The sequence below is a fragment of the Balaenoptera musculus genome, chromosome 9, assembly GCF_009873245.2.
Source record: "Balaenoptera musculus isolate JJ_BM4_2016_0621 chromosome 9, mBalMus1.pri.v3, whole genome shotgun sequence".
Taxonomy (NCBI): Eukaryota; Metazoa; Chordata; class Mammalia; order Artiodactyla; family Balaenopteridae; genus Balaenoptera; species Balaenoptera musculus.
Genome location: NC_045793.1, coordinates 88,602,622 through 88,623,681, shown reverse-complemented (window position 1 = coordinate 88,623,681; position 21,060 = coordinate 88,602,622). Strand labels below are relative to the sequence as shown.

General features: G+C 34.2%; 1 protein-coding gene across 1 annotated transcript in view; it reads left to right on the top strand.

Annotated features, from left to right (window-relative positions):
* ORC5 (origin recognition complex subunit 5) overlaps positions 1 to 21,060 on the top strand; it is a 72,533-nt gene that overhangs the window by 13,078 nt on the left and 38,395 nt on the right. Inside the window, exons 4-11 of the mRNA XM_036864435.1 lie at positions 89 to 163; positions 3,785 to 3,896; positions 9,642 to 9,772; positions 12,187 to 12,235; positions 12,323 to 12,413; positions 15,637 to 15,689; positions 17,937 to 18,049; positions 19,781 to 19,828. Of these exons, the coding sequence (XP_036720330.1) occupies positions 89 to 163; positions 3,785 to 3,896; positions 9,642 to 9,772; positions 12,187 to 12,235; positions 12,323 to 12,413; positions 15,637 to 15,689; positions 17,937 to 18,049; positions 19,781 to 19,828 (672 nt within the window). The remainder of the gene's footprint in view (positions 1 to 88; positions 164 to 3,784; positions 3,897 to 9,641; positions 9,773 to 12,186; positions 12,236 to 12,322; positions 12,414 to 15,636; positions 15,690 to 17,936; positions 18,050 to 19,780; positions 19,829 to 21,060) is intronic.

The window sequence follows — 21,060 nt, the reverse complement described above, 5'->3', positions numbered from 1 at the left end:
ATCTTGAATTGTGCATTATATTATGTAAATGTTTTGCTAAAGGGCTTTTTAAATCAATTTTGACACTGCTTTTCTTTTTTTCCATAAGGTTCTTGATAAAGCAGAGTATCTAAGAGATATGGAAGCAAATCTTTTACCTGGATTTCTTAGGTTACAAGAATTGGTAAGTGATGAATGAATCTTTTTCCCCTATGGCCTAATCAGTAGAACTGTATTGTCACATTTTTTCATTTTGCCAATTTGATAGGTGAGAAGTAATCTCTTAATATAAAGTTGATATGCATTTCTCTATTATGTGTGAAGTTGAGCATTTTTTCAAAGTTAAAACAATTTGTGATTTGATAAGACTTATTCTTCAACTATTTTAGCTTTTATTTTTGATTGTGAAGTGGCTAACACTGCTTTCTATTAAAAGATTTTAGGTGGTTGCTAGAGTAAATGGTGGGGGTGGGCTAGACTTTGAACTCTCTGCAAGAATTTTAAAATTTTCATTTCAGTAATCTAAAAAAAGAATGATAAGTCTGTTCTGGATCATCTGATGTTCTGTCTCATGGCCACTCAGATTTTGGAACGAGCTTTGTGTTTCAACTTAAAATTGTGTTGGTACTGAATAACACTAATTCTACTGTGATTGTCATGGCCTAATAAGAAAAGAACAGGGAGAGACTTACTATGTAAATGTCAGGTGAAAGCCAAATAGTAATATGATGACAACAACAGGCAGTAGTTTGTAGTAATTTGAATAAAGGAAATTGGTGAGAGAATTCAGTGTTTACTAATACTAGTTGCTATAGGAATGCTAAACTCAAAAGGACTGTGGCTGTTTCCTGTTAGTACCATATTCATGAAGTGAGCAAAGATTTAGTTTAGGCAAAACAGTAATGTTCATCATATTCAAATAATGTTAATTTAAATTTTACTAGTTTTACAGTTTTATATTTAACTTATAAATAAAAATATTCGGTTTTATAATTTTATAAGTACCTTGAGCATAAATAGTTTATACCTACTTAGTTTTATGTCTGTATTATTTAAGCATTAAGGAACATTATAATAAAAATTAAGTAAATATTTGGGGAGACAGTGCCTAGAGCATTTCCACCTTCGAAAAGTTAAATATATTACTCAAATTTGAGAAACTGCTAGAAGTTCTCAGCTGATTGCCACTGAAATCATTGTGTGCCTAAGGCTGACTCCTAAAATCCCCTTTTAGTAATAGTCTTGAGGGGAAGATGTGGCGAGGACAAGAGAAGAGTAAGTGTAGCTAGCTCTTGGTGACTTATCCTGGAAGTTTCCTCATGAAGTCTAGCCTTTCCCAGATTGGTTAACTCTTGGCATTTTACTACTGACACCAGGGACCCATCCTCATTGAGTAAAGGTCTCTTTCTCTCTTTCTTTTTTTAAAATTATTATTTATTTATTTATTTATTTGTGGCTGTGTTGGGTCTTCGTTTCTGTGCGAGGGCTTTCTCTAGTTGCGGCAAGTGGGGGCCACTCTTCATCGTGGTGCGCGGGACTCTCACTATCGTGGCCTCTCTTGTTGCGAAGCACAGGCTCCAGACGCGCAGGCTCAGTAGTTGTGGCTCACGGGCCGAGTTGCTCCGTGGCATGTGGGATCTTCCCAGACCAGGGCTCGACCCCGTGTCCCCTGCATTAGCAGGCAGATTCTCAACCACTGTGCCACCAGGGAAGCCCTCTCTCTTTCTTTTTATTTATTTTTTGTTGTGGTTTGTTTGCATTTATCCATCCACTATTTCCCATTGTTTTGCTCAAGGACTCCCTCTCTGGTAGCCAGAGTGCATTCTTGCTGTCCTGTCGCCCTTCCAGTAAAGCTTACCCCACTATTTTTATCTTGTCACAGTACTTAGACCTTTGATCATGCATCCTGTCATAGTACTTAGGCCTTTCACTTTTTTTTAGTTTTAATTATGGAAGTTATTTGAAGAAAATGAAAAGATTCATAGTAAGCTCAACTCCATCAGAAAAGAAAATTGTTGTTTTGATGTTTCTGAAAACATGCTTGATTTTTAAATGTGTATTTCATTTAAGAGAAATATAGCAAAAGCATTTCACACTTTTTTATATTAAATACTTATCAGAGTAAAATGAAGTTTAAATTATGATAGATATCACTGTACATTGAAAGCACTTTCAGATGAACAGATGAGAACATTACCCAACTTAAAATCCTTTTATTTATTTATTTTATAATATATATATTTAAATTTATTATTAATATACTTTTTTTTGTTTTTTTGGCTGTGTTGGGTCTTTGTGGCTGCGTGTGGGCTTTCTCTAGTTGTGGTGAGCGGGGGCTACTCTTCGTTGCGGTGTGTGTGCTTCTCATTGTGGTGACTTCTCTTGTTGCGGGGCATGGGCTCTACGTGCGTGGGCTTCACTAGTTGCAGCACGTGGGCTCAGTAGTTGCAGCATGCGGGCTCAGGAGTTATGGCTCGCAGGTTCTAGAGCGCAGGCTCAGTAGTTGTGGCGCACAAGCTTAGTTGCTCAGCGACATGTGGGATCTTCCTGGACCAGGGATCAAACCCGTGTCCTCTGCAGGTGGATTCTTAACCATTGCGCCACCAGGGAAGTCCTTAAAATCCTTTTAGACTGATAAATACCTCTATTTTTTTAAACCTCTCCGTATTTTTTTAACTGACTTTATAAAATTCTTCTGGGTAATCATATTTTAAAGCAAAAACAACTCAATGCTTTGTAATCAAGATTGTGTTTAGAGCATGCTTTTTTATCCCTATGGAAATGAATTCAAGGATTCTTAAAAATTAATAAGACAAAAAAGCATTTGAATGTAAAAATCTTTTTCTTTCTTTCATAAAGATGCTACATTTTCTGTGGAGTTACTAATTATTGAACTCAGCTATCTTTGTTAGCCAGAAGTATATTTCTCTAAATAATGAAAATTGGAATATAAGGTTACACATAAGTTAGAAATCAATAAATAGTAAATCACCATCAAAGTATAGTGTAATTTATGTATGACATTGGGTCCTAAGAATAGTTATAGAATAAAACAAATACGTCTGTTTTGTCAACTTGGGAGACGTCCAAAAGAACATGGGAAGCATTAAAATTTGTGTTGAGAATGCCAGGTGTCTATAGATAGATTCTAGCATTAGAATTAGCATTTGTGGCCACTCTGTAGAAGGATAACATACACACTGAGCTTGTTCCCTTAATGTTATTTTTGGAATACTAATTATAATTTCTACATATATTTCAAAAGATGTCTGTTTACTTAACATTGGTATTTTGGATACTCAACACTTGTTTGTGTTTTTAATGTATACTCAACATCTTCTTGAATATACATTAAAATATGCAACTGATATTTTCTTTTCTCTGGGTACTATAGCCATTTTAATAATGAAAGATGTTAAGTTTTGTCTTTTTTGGTTTATTGATGTAAAGCGTGTGATTTCTTTGAAAATTCCCATAAAAAGTTCTTGTCTTAATCATTCAAGCAGATGTGTTTCTTAATTTCTATAAAATTAGTCATTGTGTGACTGTCCTAGCATTCATGGGTAACTGAGTTGTCGATTAACCTAAAAGTTTTATGGAAATTCTAAGTAATTATGTTTGAAAATTTGCATACAAGGATGAGCTCCTTGATTGGGTTTTCTAAATATGGCTTATTAATATGCAAATAATTTGTTATATGTTGGAACTTTGCTGGATTTCTTTTGAAAGAAAAATTCAAATGGAATTACTGTTCTGTTTAAGATTTTTTAATGCAAATTTACTTTTATTTATCTCTCTTTTACAGACTGACAGAAATGTGACTGTTATCTTTCTCAGCGAGATTGTTTGGGAAAAGTTTCGTCCAAATACTGGATGCTTTGAGCCATTTGTCTTGTATTTCCCTGATTATAGCATAGGTAAATTTGAAAACATTGTTTTGATAAATGATATTCAGTAAAATAGTTTTTGTTGTTTGAAAGATTAAGCTAACGTGTTCAAATGGGAATACTTTGACGTTTTAATCTATTATGGTTTGCTGCCAATCTCAAATAAAATGTTATTTATATTTCTGCACTTACAGAGGTTGTTCTTGCATAACTACTAACGTTTTTTGAAAGAGCATTTCTCACATATTTGTAAATAAAGGTGTATTTTCACATTTTTTTAGTACAATAAGATGTATATATGAGTGGGATTATTACATCCATACAAGTGAGATGTTTAGATTGGCAAAGCACATTAAAATTGTACTGAAATCTTTATATACCATGTACTTGAGTTAAGTACTATGTGGAATGTATCTTTTGATTTTGTAAATCTCATTTTTCATTACTAACTCTTACAGTAGCAACTATCCTAGCCCTTGTGTTTCTTATTTCTTTTTGGTTTGTGTTTAATCTTAAATTTCATAGATCCTAATAATTTTTATCTTTGGAATAATACAATAGCTTTTTTGTTGCTGAGTAGCTTTGTAGATTAATACTGTGCTGTTACTGTGCAAATATGATACTTCTGATTCAAAGATTATAACTGAAGCATAAGATGGTTAGAGGCTATGAAAAAATAACATTCCTTGACCTTGGCCTCAAAACACTATCCCTGTGAACTAATCAGCTACAAACATTCATTATTAAGATCAACACATTTTTGCCTGTTTTCACAAGAACAGTGATCAGATAACACCTCCTGCCTTTGATAATTAACTGAGATAACAAAAAGGAACCCAAAATAGATGAAGGGAACCCTTAAATTTTTCATAGCTCCTCTTCTGTGAAAAATCACAAGAAGAGAAAAGGGTAGGAAGAAAATGAATAAATCAAAGGATTTCATAAAAAGAATTTCTTTTTACTTATGTCATGACCGTTAGATGTTAAAGTTTTTCATGACCCATTTTAGTGAAAAATTATTAAAAAATGCAGGTTTTCTAGTGAAGTTGAAATTAAAGTATGCTATAATGAATTGTAGAATTTGATTAAATTTTATAAAAAATAAGGATACAAAGCTGCAGAGATGCAGAGAATTTGAGGACATAATTAAATAATTAAAGTGACCTTGCTAATTTTAGAAAGTGTAAGCTAATAGATTTTTTTAAAAAATAAATTTATTTATTTATTTTTGGCGGTGTTTTCTTTGTTGCTGTGCGCAGGCTTTCTCTAGTTGCGGCGAGTGGGGGCTACTCTTCGTTGCGGTGCACGGGCTTCGGTAGTTGTGGCGTGCAGGCTTAGTAGTTGTGGCTCGTGGCTGTAGAACGCAGGCTCAGTAGTTGTGGTGCACGGGCTTCGTTGCTCCGCAGCATGTGGGATCTTCCCCGACCAGGGCTTGAACCCATGTCCCCTGCATTGGCAGGCGGATTCTTAACCACTGAGCCACCAGGGAAGCCCTAAGCTAATAGATTTTTGAAAAATGTATAATGTGGAGCCAATTTCATCTGATTATTAAATTTTAGAGCCTTTAACAAAGGAAGCCATTTATTCTATGAAACCATTTATATAAAGTTTTAAAACCTGAAGACAACCATATTTTATTTATGGACACACTGCATGAGGTGTAAGTAATTCTCACCTAGGCTGCAATGTTTTTAGACTCACCCTTTAGCCTTCACATTTGTGCTTATGCCCACCTTTCTATGGCAGGCATTGGTAAATTATGGTGCTGTGGGCAGCCCACCTTTTTCGTGAATAAAGTTTTATTGAAATACAGGCTGCCTACCTTTTTGTAAATAAAGTTTTATTGGACTAGAAAAAAACAAGAAAAAAAACAAAAAAAACATATTAGGTTTTTTTTATAATTCAAAAGCATCATAATCATACAAAAAAAGTTCAAAAAGGAAGCATTAATTGATAAGCCAAATTATAGTCAGAATAAGTAAGCATGGAACCAGGGCAAAAGGATAATCTTAGTGTCTAAGTCGTCCAATCATAACTTGATACATATGTCATCTGTAGAAATATGGTATCTGATGTTCAGGACACTTTCCTCTTAGCAGTATCACTAGGGCCCTAATTTGGATTTCTTGTTTTCTCTCTCCCACACGCAGACTGCTCATCTTTTGGTAATGCTTTGTGTTTTTTTGTTTTTGTTTTTTCCTTCAGGTGGATTATAGTGCAGTTGATCAGGTTTTTGGTTTAGTTATTGAATCAATCAGAATAAGTTAAGTTATTCTCTAGTTAACAGTCTGAAAATCTCAGTGACTTATAATTTCCCACCTCACAACCTTTGTGCTATTTTTGTCCTACATTTTACATATACATTTATTATAAACCTTATAATATATTACTATTTGGGCTTTACAGAAATAAAAAGGCAAGGTGGAAAATATCTTTTATTGTTTATCCTGCTGGAGATTTGTTGAGCTTTTTGGATATGTGAGTGTATAGTTTTAACTTTGGAAAAGTTTCAGCCATTATTTCTAAAAATATTTTATCCATGTCCTGTCGTTCCCCCCCCACCCTGCTCCCCACACCTTTTTCTGGGACCACGTTACATGAATGTTAGACCTCGTGATATTGTCCTGCTGAATCTCTTATTTATTTATTTAAATTTTACATCTTTTTTTGTCCTCAGTGTTTTATTTGGGATAGCTTTTGTTTCTATGTCTTCAAGTTCACTGATCTTTTTATCTACAAGTGTCTAATTTGCAGTTAATCCAACCCAGTGGAATTTTTCATTACTGACCTCATTATGCTTTTGTTTTCCTTTATATTCTTGAGCATATGAGCATGTTTATAATAGTTGCTTTAATGTTCTTGTCTACTAATTCCATTACCTCTTTCATCGTGGGGATGTTTCTATTGACTAATTTTTCTCTATTATGGGTATCCATTATGCTTTCACATGTGTTTAGTAATTTTTGATTGAATGATAGGTATTAAATTTTTTGTTGCATGTTGGACTTTTTTCTGGTTAAGCATTTAAATCACTTGCAGATACATGTGACCCTTTTGAGGTTATTTTTAAGCTCTTTTAGAGAGAAGGTCTAGAGCAGCCTTTATTCCAGGGCTAATTTTAGCTCCACTTCTAAGATATAGTCCTTTTGGGTTCTCTGCTGAATGTCCCATGTATTTAGTATAGTTTCTCCATTCTTACTGGTGGCAAAATGAACAGTTTATAGCCCTGTCTGAACTCTGGAAATTGTTTGACTTACAGCTCTCTAGTAATTGTTTTTTCCCCAGAAGTTGTTCTTGCTTGTCCTTTTGAGGTTTTACTCTATGCATATAAGTACTGGTATTCAGCTAAGAATCAAGGGCAACATCTAGGCAGATTTCTGGGGCTCTTTCTCTGCATAGCTTCCTTTTCTCATGTATTCTACCCTGCACATTCTAGCTACCTTAGGTCTCTCTTCTCTGATCTCTGTCTTATCAACTCACTGAGATTAATGGGCTCCTTTTGGAACTCTCCTGTACCACAGTTCTAAAATTACCTCTAGTTAGAAAGCCTGGCTGATGGTAAGACTCACCTTATTTCACTTTTCTCATGTATTACAGTCCTTTGTTGCCTATTGTTTGATGTCTGAAAATAATAGATAAAAAATAATATAAAAATAATAAAAATAATAGTAAAAAAATAATTGTTTTCTATATTTTGTCCAGTTTTTAGTTATTTATAGGAGAGTATTTCTGGACCCTCTTACTCCCTTATGACTGGCAGCAGAAGTCCCTCTCCATGTTAGAAATGGTTGTTCTTGGTGTGTTAGACCATAGTTTGATAGTGAAATTTTAATACAGCAGGGGACCCATCAAGTGATTTCTCCTTCCCTTTATTTATTACCTGCTAGTACACTGCTTTCAGCTTTCTGTTAGAGATGGGATTTTTAGTAAGTTTGAGTGTTAGAGCTGGTATGGCTTCCTTAATGTTGAGTTGTACTCTGAGAATTTGTCTGTAGCCTGTATAACTAAGCAGCTGGTCTACTTTTGTTGCAACCCAGTGAAAGTTCTAATTCTTAGAAGACTTTAGTCAGAACTGAAATGGGCCAGTGGTCATATATAATCAACTTTCTTATGAGGTACTGAGTGTCACCTGTAAGGGATATCCCGAAGAGAGTCAGGAGGAGCTTAGGAGTGCAGTCTAAGCTGGAGACTTAACTGTTTTCCAGGTTTCCTCATCCATGCCTTTAGAGACCACCTTTTTGCCTATGTATGTCTGTCTGACCGTTGATCCCTTTCTTCCTTTCCTCCCTCCCTTCTTTCTTTCATCTATCCAGTTATTTGTCAGCTTTTATTGGGTTGGCCAAAAAGTTCTCTCGGGGTTTTCCGGGTTTTCCCGTAACATGTTATGGAAAAACTCAAACAAACTTTTTGGCCAACACAATATATAAATATCTTTATCTCCAAGTTTTAAGGCACCTTTAGAAATTTTTAGTGTATCAAATATTTGTTTTAAAAAGCTTAGTAACATTAAATTTAAAACTATTACATGTAAAAATACATAGACTCCAAAGTCAAGTTTTGCGCTTTGTGTATTTTTTTTCAGTGGTTGTGATATTAAAATACAGATCTAGTAACAGTCTCTATCTGGAATTCCTTCAGGATAACATTCTAGGCATGAGAATAGGCTTTGAAATGTTTTTTGGGCTTTTGTTTGTTTGTTTGTTTTGTTTTGGCCAACTACCCTGTTTGAAAGATCCCATTAATATAACTATTTCTAAATTTCTGTATATTAGTATGTATTGATAGGCCATATATATTGTTATGTACCTATATCTAACTGACTGTGAGGAATAAGACAGTAGTTAAAATCAAAGGCTGATGGTAAATGGGAAAGTATCCATGGTAAAAATACTCACAGGGATTCTTAGGCAAAAGGAAATTGACATGATCAGAACATCCCATGAGAATTTTCACTTCTAAGTATTGTGAAAGTCTTGAATCCTGTGGAAGTAGGCTTAAGGTACTAGTCATGTTCAAAGAGCTCTTAACTGAGAAGTCTAAAGAGACCATTGCATCAAGAAGTCAGAGGGAATTGCAATAAGGAATGAATGAATGACTGATTTATGTGCTATAACTGGGAAATTTTGAATAATAGGTCGTTTCTTTTTAGTTTTAACTGTGCTTCTACAATATGATATTTCTAGCAGGATAAAATACAAGTTTAGGACTCTAAACATGTGATACTGTATAAGGAGTTTAAGGTAGAAGAGAAATAAAGATACCAAAGTTGTAGGAAGAAAACACATTTTATAAAGAAAGGGAATGACAAAGTAAAGATGAAGATTTTAATTAAAAAAATCATGAAAAAAAAAATCATGAGTTCTTTTCACTTTACAAAAAATGAGCATTTTCCAGTTTGGTGGTAGTTTATGTAGTACCCCTTATTTTTATCTAGTTGATTTACTTAATTGGTAGAAAAATAAGTGGAATCCATATTATTTTTTTGCCCTTGATAATTGATGTTGCCTGTTATAAGGTTCTTGTGATTTTCTTTAGATGTCATTGCTTCGTATTTGTCTTAAGTAAAATTTAGTAATTTTTTTTTAGAATGTTAGGTTCATAATTCTTTTACCTCAGTTTTAAAACTTGTATCACTTTTACATTCTAATCTTGTAACTGTTTCATTGTTCCTAATAATTGCTGAGCCTGTGTATTTATTGTTTAAACCTTTGTTATAAAATGCTAGAAGATATAACTAGGGTCAGTCATTTCTGTTCATTTGTGTCCTTTGAACAGGTAACCTTCAAAAGATTCTATCCCATGATCATCCTCCAGAATATTCGGCTGATTTCTATGCTGCCTACATTAACATTCTTCTTGGAGTCTTCTACACCGTCTGTCGAGATTTGAAAGAGCTACGCCATCTGGTCCGTGCTCATTTTGCTTAAAAAAAAAAATGTACATCTTTTAATATTTTTCCATGAAGAAAGGGTGTGAGATAGGCTAGAAGCTGAAAATTTATTCTGGAAATTTGGATATGGCCTTTGGGAGCAAATACACCATAAGAAGGTGGAAGTCTGTGGGTTAGTACAAACTTTGACCTGATCAGAAACCTTTCAGTCATTTTTAGTTGTTTCTTTTAATACATCCTTAGGAGTGTTTTTTAATTTCCTCCTTTCTCTTTTCTCTAATTGCAGAAAATGTTTAACTTTATTAAAATTAAAATGAAGATTAACAGAAAGGTGGTGTGAAAACTTAAGCAATTTTATATCTTTTTGTTAATTTTTTGTAACAGATTTTTTCAGGTTTATATATGTATTGATAGTGGTCTGGAATCTAGATGAATTTGAATATGGTCAGAAGCTTTATATAGGTCTTTCATTAGCCACTGACCTTGAGTTAGTAATCTTTATATAAAGGATTACTTTTTTTTTTTTTAACATCTTTATTGGAGTATAATTGCTTTACAATGGTGTGTTAGTTTCTGCTTTATAACAAAGTGAATCAGTTATACATATTAAAGGATTACTTTGAATATTTATATAAAAGATTACTTTAAAAAGTTTTTAAAAACATTAGAATAGCTGTTTATACTTCATAGGCAGTTTGGAAAATAATTGTATTTACTTTAATTTTCATATTTAATTTAATTTTTACCTTTCTGCTTCAGTTGTGGGGATCTGAAAAGGAGGAGGCAAGAATATCTGGTTTCACTTTTAGAACCTTGTATTAATACTTAAGGTCTTATCTCCATGTAACAGAAAATGGTAATATATCTAAGGCTAGAAAACAGTTACTTTCAAAGGAACAGATTCTATATCTCTTGGTACATTTTCTTTGCTTTGCTCTTTTCTTTGCTCTGAAAAGTGTTACTTAGAGGGATTCCGTGTGTATTTGAGATCGAATATAGGAGAAAATGACCATTTAAAATTGTGTTCACATTTAGTATGTTTTTGGAACTTTTAAACTTTAGGCCTCTTCTGATTTAGTTGTACGTTTCGAGCATCTTCTGAGTAGGGAAAAAACAGAAGACAAGCTGTTCTAGTTCAAGCTCATCACTAACATCTCTCTGGAAGTTGAATGTCTGGGACTCCTGGTGCCCAAGGGAAATGACGACAGGGGGGCTTACAGAGAGGAGAGAGGGTCAGTGCACGGTCTCAGCGTGAGGTGGAGTCAGGAGCAAATACTCATCCATTGTCCTTCCTGGGAAATAACTTGTAGCTTCTACTCCGTAGCACTGATGTCCTTGAATCCTGTGGGAATCTGTGCTGGCAGCCATTTCAAGGTAGATTATAAAGTACAAGAAGGAGGAATTATTTAGTGAAACTATTAGTAGGAAGAGAAAATGTGAAATTTAAACATGGTTTTTATAAAGTCCTTTGGGTTTCACTGAGGAATGATTTTATTTAGGGATGAGGTTACAGCTTTTTATGTTATTGTTACATCATATTCATAAACTTGAAGCTTGAAGTATGGTTTAAGTCTTTACTACTACTAGTAATACTAATAAATATAAGAAATGATCTTTAAGCATTGGAGAAATAATAGTATAGTGTTCTGTTTTTCTGAGTATGTAGAACATAGGAAAATAAATATATGTTGTCCTTTTTCCTTCAAATGGTTACTATTATTTGTTTTAAAGTTTGTAAGTGGCATATTAAGAGTTTAATAAATCATCTGCAGAATATTCTTTTTAGGCATGTTTTCTATGTGCTTTTTTTTTAATATAATAAATTTATTTATTTATTTATTTTTGGCTGCGTTGGGTCTTCGTTGCTGCACGCAGGCTTTCTCTAGTTGTGGCGAGCGGGGCCTACTCTTTGTTGCAGTGCACGGGCTTCTCATTGCGGTGGCTTCTCTTGTTGCGGAGCACAGGCTCTAGGCGTGTGGGCTCAGTAGTGGCTTGCGGGCTCTAGAGTGCAGGCTCAGTAGTTGTGGCGCACAAGCTTACTTGCTCCGTGGCATGTGGGATCTTCCTGAACCAGGCAGGGCTCGAACCGGTGTCCCCTGCATTGGCAGGCAGGTTCTTAACCACTGTGCCACCAGGGAAGCCCCTATGTATGTGCTTTTAAATTTGCTTTGGGAATTGTTATATTTCTTTATATCTAGAGGCTGATACATTAGGCAGGATTTAGCCAGTTAAGGAATATTTTACATATTGTTTTACTGTTGTTATTGATAATTGTGGTTTTATTGTTGTAGTAATAAACTATAATAACATTTTACTTGAGCAATTATATTGAAATAAAATTGCCTGAATTCTAATAAAATTTTTACTTGAAAAATAATATCTAATTGTGGTAGATAAGTGCTTTTTTCTCTTTTTTTTCTTTGTTTATAGGCAGTACTTAATTTTCCTAAATATTGTGAACCTGTTGTTAAAGGAGAAGGTAACTATAATTTTACTATAATAATATTTCTTTTGAAAAAAGTTTCTGTAATATCTAAATTATTGAAATTTTCTCTCTTTGGAGTAGCAAGTGAACGTGATACTCGCAAACTCTGGAGAAATATTGAACCTCATTTGAAAAAAGCCATGCAGACTGTTTATCTCAGGGAAATATCAAGGTAATTTTCTATTTAGTATATGTAATTTTTTCTATATTTGGGATATCCACTAAAGTGTACATGTTTTCCTTTACCTTCTTCACAAAAAACTCTTATGATTTGAATCATTTCTTATTATTTTGGGAAGGACAAACAATTTTTAGCCAATATGTTACACAAGGCATATTTCTAATAATTGCTAATTTTTTTAAATCTGGAAAACTATAGGAAAATCAGTTTCAGCTTTGTTTTTTATATTTATGTTAGATATTTGAATGGTATAATAAAAAATTGATTATTAAAGAAATGTATAAGTCAAGTCATAAATCTACATGTGTGTTGTTAGACTTTCATAGTAATGAAACTGCTTAGGAGACATGGTTGCACAGACATAGAGTAGTGAGAAGAACATAGTTTTGATTTCCAGCTTAGCCGTTTTCTGCCTTATGGGGTCTTAGCAATTCACCTAAAACCTCTAGATCTCGGATCCCTCTTCTAACAATCCTTAGACGATTTCAATAATATATGTGAAGATGATTTGTGAATAATAAAGTGCCTTATAGGTGTTAGGTTTAGCCTACGTTACAAAGCAACATAGGAAATTTAAAAACGTCAACGCTTTTTGTCTTTTTTCACTTTCTAATCAATTTTGTTATCATTTTTATTTCATGAATACCTTATTCTATAACTACTTTGTGCTTGATTTAATTAGCTGATTTTAAGAATGTAATAGTTTCTGAATAAGTAGAAACATTACAAAGATATTATTATTCCTCTTTTTAATAATTGATGAGAATTTTTGGAAGTCACAGAATAGAAAAGCTTGTGATCTGATCTTTTAAAGGCAGAAAAATTTGGATGCTTGTTAAAGTGACTCTTACATAGTAATACAAGGACTTCCAGTTTCCCATAGGATAATGTTGGCCATTAAGCCAACAATCAAGTTCTCTCCACAAGGTCAGTAAGGAAAGCAAATAAAATCACTCATAACCCTTGCCTGCAGTATGACTAGGAGTCTACAGAGCTGACAGTAAACTTCAGTTTATATGTAAATAGTGAAATAAATAACTGAAGCCAGCAGAGCCGACTGGGGCTTATGCTGAAGTGAAAAGTTAAGCAAAGGCTTTAAGGAAAAGAGGAGAGGACAGTGGGGACAGGGGATGGGGTCGACTTGTAGTGATGAAATACAAATGAATCACCTCCAGAGAGAGAGTCCAACCCTGAGTGGGATAATACTGAGAACAAGTGAGACCTGAAGGATTAGAGCACCGGCTACTGAAGAATCAAAAGGAAGTGTTTCAAGAGTATGTAGATAAGAATTAACAAGGCAGATTTGGGAAAGTACTGTTTTTGAGGGGAGACGGAGAGGTGATTTGGAAGGACATGGCATCTCCTGGAGGCTTGGTGGTGAAGAATGAAGCAAGGGGTGGAAATTAAGGCAGAAATATGTCACTTACAAAGGAAAGTGAATCTGTAATAAAGCAAGACAACAAGTGAGCAACATTTTCAAGAAACTTAAGGAGAGAGGATGTGTAAGCCAAGGAATTTTATATCTAGCCAACCTGTCATTCAGGTATCGTAGCTATAGAAAACCAGTTTTAAACATGTGAGAACTCAGGGAACACTATACTCATAAACACTTCCTCAAGAGTCTGCTAGTGACAGTGTTGGTGCAATGGAGATGACTGGGGAAACCAGCAAAAGGAATGATGAGCACCAAATTTGATTAATTTTAGCTCAAAACTAAAAGATGGGAATGAGGGTAGAAGAACACTATGTATATGTTACATACTTTGACGGGGTGGGAATAACACAGTTACAAAGTTAAAAAATGGGAAAAGAAGAGAAAGAGAAAGGGCAAAGAATAAACTCACTGTTTGCTGTACAGGTAAAAGAGGGCGTCAGAATAATTCAGAACCTAAAACTATTAAAGTACTCAAAGAAGTCTCACACCCCATTATTCCTTTCATTCCTTTCCTAACCACATATATAATTTCTGATTTGTACTCACCTTCTTTTACAAGTATGCATATATAACATAACATCTTTATATATGCAATTAATATATAATCTGTAGTATGTTTCTTTCACAAAAAGGTATAGAACACAGAAATAAGCATTGCTAATTTGACCTCCTGCCTTACCGAGGCATTCTGAAAACCTTTTTCTTTAATGGGGTACACCCATTTATATTTATTGATAGGAAATATATATGTTTTATTAACTGTTGTATTAATTTGCAGAATTTCCTATGTGGTTATTTTCTTTGTCTTTTTGAAAAAAAATTTTGGTATTTAGGGCAGTTTGCATTTTTGTTCCTTTATAATAATAGCATATATAATGCCCTTGGTTACCTTTTTGTCACACTGTGCAATAAAGGACCAGTGAGACTCTCCAATAGTGTAGTAGAGAAATGGCATTCTAAGCCTGGTGATATCTCCTGGTCCATTTGAAATTTCTTCACAGTAAATGACTCAGCTGTTTTCCCTGCTACCCCCAACCTCCATTCACCCGTGTATAATAAAATTTTTACTAAATTAAAGAATAATAATCATCACATATTTCATATTTTCTAATTGAGATTAAATAATTGGGATAAGCAGAATAAAGAAAAGGAGAATAAAGCTATAGAAGGTTAGATGCTCACTCAGCAAACTGTTATTGGGAATATATGTTGGTTTTATAGCTTTTATAAGCAATTTGGACAAATTATGAAAAAGTCTCCAACCTTGTTCCCTGGTAGTGGAACTAAGAGCTGAATCCTTGTAGAATGCCTGCAGAGTTTGTGTTATTGACTGGCTGAGTGTCCCTGGACAACTTAACCTGTGGGCCTCAGTTTTCTGATGTAATGATACTTACTTTAAGAAATTGTTACAGAGTTTAGAAATGGTGTATAACAATTGTATTTAATACGATAACTGGAATATTGGGAGTTCTGTTGTATGGTAGGTGATGTTATTTATTTGTTGGTGCTTTTTGATAGCTTTATAATTATGATCAGAGGAAAAGAGATTTTAAAAAATTTAACATCTGGGCATTGATATATAAGTTTATATTGTTCTAATATACACTAAATGATTTTGTAGAGGTACCAACATGTATATGTTATTTGTCTTATTTATAAGGAAATTAAATGTATTTTGTCAAATAAAATAGTTTTAGTTTTTCTACGGCTTTGTTTTAAGTACAGTACATTGATTTTATATGTTTGCAGTCCATCATTGCTCTTTCATTTTTTTTTCAGTTCACAGTGGGAAAAGCTACAGAAAGATGACACAGATCCAGGACAACTGAAAGGTATCAAAGGAAGTGTTGAGACAATTACCAGAGACACTTCTTTAATTGATTACTAATAATCAAGATACTAAAGTTAACACTAAAGATAGTATCAGTCAGTAGTGTTATAAAAGATAATTTACAAGCTACCATGATTTTTTTTTTTTTTTTTCCTGCACCACGCAGCTTGCAGGATCTTAGTTCCCCAACCAGGGATTGAACCTGGGCCCCAGCAGTGAAAACATCAAGTCCTAACCACTGGACCACCAGGGAATTCCCTACCATGATATTTTAATTAATGATTTTCTTTTAAGCAACACACCAATGTAATAGGAAGAAATGAAGTTTGAATACCAGTTTCTACATGTTGGGTTATATCATGTGAAAACCAAGCAGTTTATATTTCTTTAAATGCTTGTGTTAAAACAATCAATTGTATACCTAATTTTATCTCAGTATATATGTATTTCATGAGTTATGGAATAAAATTCAATTTTATGTTAATGTAGTTTAGGGGATGCATTTCATTTGGTTATATTTTGAAAGTTTTGTGCTTTTGTTTTCTTTAAAGAAACTATTACTTTGGGTTTTTCCCAACAGAACTACAGTTGACCCTTGAACAACATAGATTTGAACTGCATAGGTCCACTTATACACGGATTTTTTTTCAATAAATATACTGGAAAATTTTTTGGAGATATACAACAATTTGAAAAAACTGGCAGACGAACTGCATAGCCTAGAAATATCAAAACAATTAAGAAAAAGTTAGGTATGCCATGAATGCATAATATATATGTAGGTATACATATAACATGCAAAATATGTGTTAATTGACTGTTTGTTATCAGTAGGCTTCCAGTCAGCAGTAGGCTATTACTAGTTAAGTTTTTAGGGAGTCAAAAGTTATATGCAGATTGCAGGTTTTCTACTGTGTAGGAGAGTGGTGTCTGTGCCCCTAACATTCCCCCACCCCGTATGGGTCAACTTTACTTTTACTTTAAAAAACAGTAAAGCAACTATCTAAAATACTCTTATTTAAAAGTTGGGTCAGTAGCCAGTGGTGGGGGAAGTGGTATGAAATGAAGTGGTATTGAGATTCCGTTTTGGTTTTTATTTTTTAATTTAATTAATTAATTAATTAATTTTTAAAGATTTATTTATTGTTTATTTTATTTATTTTTGGCAGTGCCAGGTCTTAGTTGTGGCATGCGGGATCTTTCATTGCGGCGCGCGGGCTTTCTCTCTCTAGTTGTGGCGCTTGGGTTCCAGAGTGCATGGGCTCTGTAGTTTGCGGCACGCAGGCTCTCTAGTTGAGGCGCGCCAGCTCAGTAGTTGTGGTGCGCAGGCTAGTTGCCCTGCGGCATGTAGGATCTTAGTTCCATGACCAGGGATCGAACCCGTCTCCCCTGCATTGTAAGGCAGATTCTTTACCACTGGACCACCAGGGAAGTCCCTGTTTTGGTTTTTAAATGCTTGAAGTACCATACAAGTGATTTTCAGTTGTGTGTTGTAATGGAAAGAAATAGATACTAGAGTTTAAAAAAATCTGCAGTAATTTGCTCTGCTGCCTGTGTGGACTTGAGCCCAACTCAGTGTCTATCTAAAATGGAAAGAATATCTACTTTTAAGTTACTGCAGAGATTCAGAGATGCTTAAGGAAAGCACCTAGCACAGTGTCTTACACATACAAGATATTTCAGTAAATATCAGATTCCTTTTTCCCTTCCCATAAAAATCATTGCTGCTTGACTGACTCTATCTATTGTTTTATTTATCCATTCATTCAGTTATTTCCTTTGTACAGGGTACTGTAGGGATACAAAAAAGCATTAGACTTGGCTTCTTCAGTGAACACTGTAGCTTAGTAAGAAATATCACTTAGTTTAATTAATTCTTTATATAAGATACAAAGTTATGTGGACCGTAAGTAAAATACACGAAGTAGGAATTCACAGTAGAGACAGATTTTCTCTTTTGGTGTGGTAGGGGAGCATCAGGGAAGGTTTAATGGAGAGTGTGGCTTTGAAGGGCAGGACTTTAGAAGAGGCAGAGCCAAACAAAAATAACAGAATGAGCAGAGCATATCATTAGTAATGTTTCCCCCACCACCATCATTATCATGGCACTTTAAGCTCAGGGCACTTTAAAATCTTTTGACTAGAGGGTACCATATGAAAGTCAAAAGATAAGTGAGAAAAGGTAAGAGACACTTAAAATCTAATGGTAGCCTGTTAAATACCTTCATAAAAGTATTTTGTTGTCTAGGTCTCTCGGCATATACTCAGGTGGAACTTCCATATTACTCTAAGTTTATTCTCATTGCTGCATACCTCGCTTCTTATAATCCAGCAAGAACTGACAGAAGGTTTTTCCTTAAGGTAATCATTATTTCTTTTTCACTTTATTTTTGCAGATCTAGGGAATATTTTGAAATTCCTCAACACCTGTAAATTTGTAAGGGATAGAGATTAGAATAAGAGATTCCTAAATATGTATTTAGGACTCATTCTTTAAAGATTTTATTTATTTATTTTCCTTTAATCATTTATTCTTTATTTCTCACTTTACCTTTGCCAGTCAACAATGTTATTTGAGAACTTTCTTTAGGATATTGGGGGTGAGTGAGTGCCACTTTTGGGGTGGGGACAGTCGCGGAGCAGACAGGCTAAAAAAGAGGTGGTATTAGTGTCTAGTAAACATGGTATGATAAACAACTTGCAGGGAAGTGTTGAGCAAAGAAGGCTTCATGGAGGGGGTAGCATTGCTTGCTGAATTTTGAAAGACAAACAGAAGTTAGTCTGAAAATGACAGCAGAAAACAATATTCCTGAAATGAATGTTGATAATAAAATCTAGAGGCCCTCAGAACTTTATCCATCAATGGAGCATTCCTCACAATTAAACTTCCCAAGAGGGTTTCTTTGGGATGTGTGAGCCATTACCTCAGTCACCTTCCACCTAAGCAAACACCAACTCTCCTTCTCCAGAATGAACGGGTGCTCTGTGTGGTCTTCTCCCTATAACCACTCGCTCTCTCTTACCAAGGCATTATGTCAAGTGGGTGAAAATTATCCTTGCAGCCCGATACATTTTGCTACACATCCTAAGCAAGTCCAATTACAAGCTGATTAATAAAAAAATTCAAACTGAACTTTTCTGTTTCCAGAACTTAGCTGTTTTTCCTCCTAACTCCCCGAGCTCTTGTTTACATTGGTTTCTCCATCTAGAATTCCTTCCTCTCCCATCTCTACATGCTTAAATTCCACCTATTCTTTTTTTTTTCTCCTCGTTTAATCATTTATTCTTGACTTCTCACTTTAAGATCACAGCCCAAATGGGTGAAGTAGGTAGTTTCACAGAAGAGTTCAGGTATACCTTAGGTAATAATTCTACATTTAAAAAAATGTAAATAAGGTTTTGTTAAAAATATGAGAGATGGGAATGATTTTAAGGGTCGTAACTCCTTTATTGTTCTAAAGCTCCTACTATAGTATCATGTACTCCATACATCATTATCCAGAACATTCAGGAGGCTCTCTGCATGTATATTAGTTGGAGAAATCTCATTTTAGAATTTTCTTGTTGAAAACAAATAATATGCAGTTTGATTTATTATTAAATATAATACATTTTTGTCTCTTTATTTTTTGCCTATCTCTACCACTAGTCTTTGGTTTCAAGAGGGCAAGGACTGCATCTGTATTTTTTCCCTACTATTGAATCCCAAGTGCTTAACTAAATGCTCTCAATTTTATGCGAATTGACAGCCTGCCTTACAGAATGAATTGAAAACCCATTTATCTTTGGAAGTTTTGTTTTTATAGAAATAAATGTGCTGTAATAAATCAATATAAGTTCTTCTAGGAAATGTCACTTTTATTTTGAAACCTCTTTACATGCACAAGTAATCTTGTGTACAATCAAAATTGATTTAAAAAGCCTAAAATATGTTGGTATTTTAAAGTGATGTTTTAGGTGATAAATAGAATAAAATAAAAAAGCCTAAGATACATAAGTTAGTCTTATGTGTATCATGTTTTAAACAAATTATGCTTTCTGGTTTTGTGGAGTACTATCTTTCATCTTAAAAATTATTTTGCTTAATTGCAGCATCATGGGAAAATTAAGAAAACCAACTTTCTAAAGAAACACGAAAAGGTATTTATGTTGTAATTTCTTTAATGGGAAAAACTTACAAATTTAGACTATTATAGGAAGTAAGTAAATGCATAATTGTATGCATTTACATAGTCATTTGGATGTAAGAAGTTACTTGTATTGATATGGTACCATCATAATGCTGTAGTAGTATTTTGTTATGTTGGATACAGTGATTGGGGAGGCACAATTCAGGTGAGGTGGTTCTAGAGATAAAAGGGAGTTGACAAAATTTTTCTAGTGAATTAATAGATGAAAAAGGTCACCCTGGAATTTTAAATTAAATATAGCATAGTTTCCTCTTTTCCCCTTCGAAACACCACAAAGGTGGCATTGAAGAAATGAAAAAGGTTAAACTAACAAGGACTAAGCAGATGAGAGATCTATAAAATTTGGAATTGACTAGTAGGTAGATATGCTGGTGACTAAGCACATCAGAGAAGGCTGAAACCTAACCCCCAAAACAAGCTGATTTGACCCAAGGAATCTGGAAAAGCTTAGGAATTAGAAGCACTAAGCAACTTTGAAGGTAGGGGTGTGGGGCAAGTTGAAATTGGCAAAAGGAGCATTTAGACTGTTCAGCTCTCTCGTACATCTTAACCACTGCGGTTTCTCCTGGCAGAAGATAGGGAAGTTAGAACTGTAGACTTTGCACTATAGAAGCTGTGAGTTTTGTTTCTCACTCTCATTGTTAAAAGCAGTTTTGCTCAGTATACACTTCTGAATTGAGGACATTGTTTTACTGTCTTCTGGCTTTATTACTGCTAAAAAAAAACTGCTGTGAGTATCTTATTCCTGTGTTATTCCTGTTTTCTCTGGCTGCTTTCAAGTTCTCTTCTCCTTTTACTTTAGTCTTCTTACAGTTTCACTGTAGTGTATCTGGGATTGAATTTCTTTTTACTTGGCATTAGTTTTGCTTCCTAAATTTGAATAATGATGCCTTTATTTAATTCTGGTAAATTCTCAGTCATTAACTTTTCAAATATTGCCTCTCCTCCATTCTCTCTTACATGTTTTCCTGAGACACTGGTTAGGCTTATGATAGACCTTTTCACTCTACCATCTGTGTTTCTTAAGTCTTCCATATTCTTCATTCCCTTTCATCTCTGTGTGCTATGTTCTGGGTAATTTCTTCAGTTCTCTGTTCTTGTTTTCTCTTCACCTTTGTCTGATCTGCTATTTACATCAATTTTGTAATTTCAGTAATGTTATATGTAATCTTCAGAAGTTTT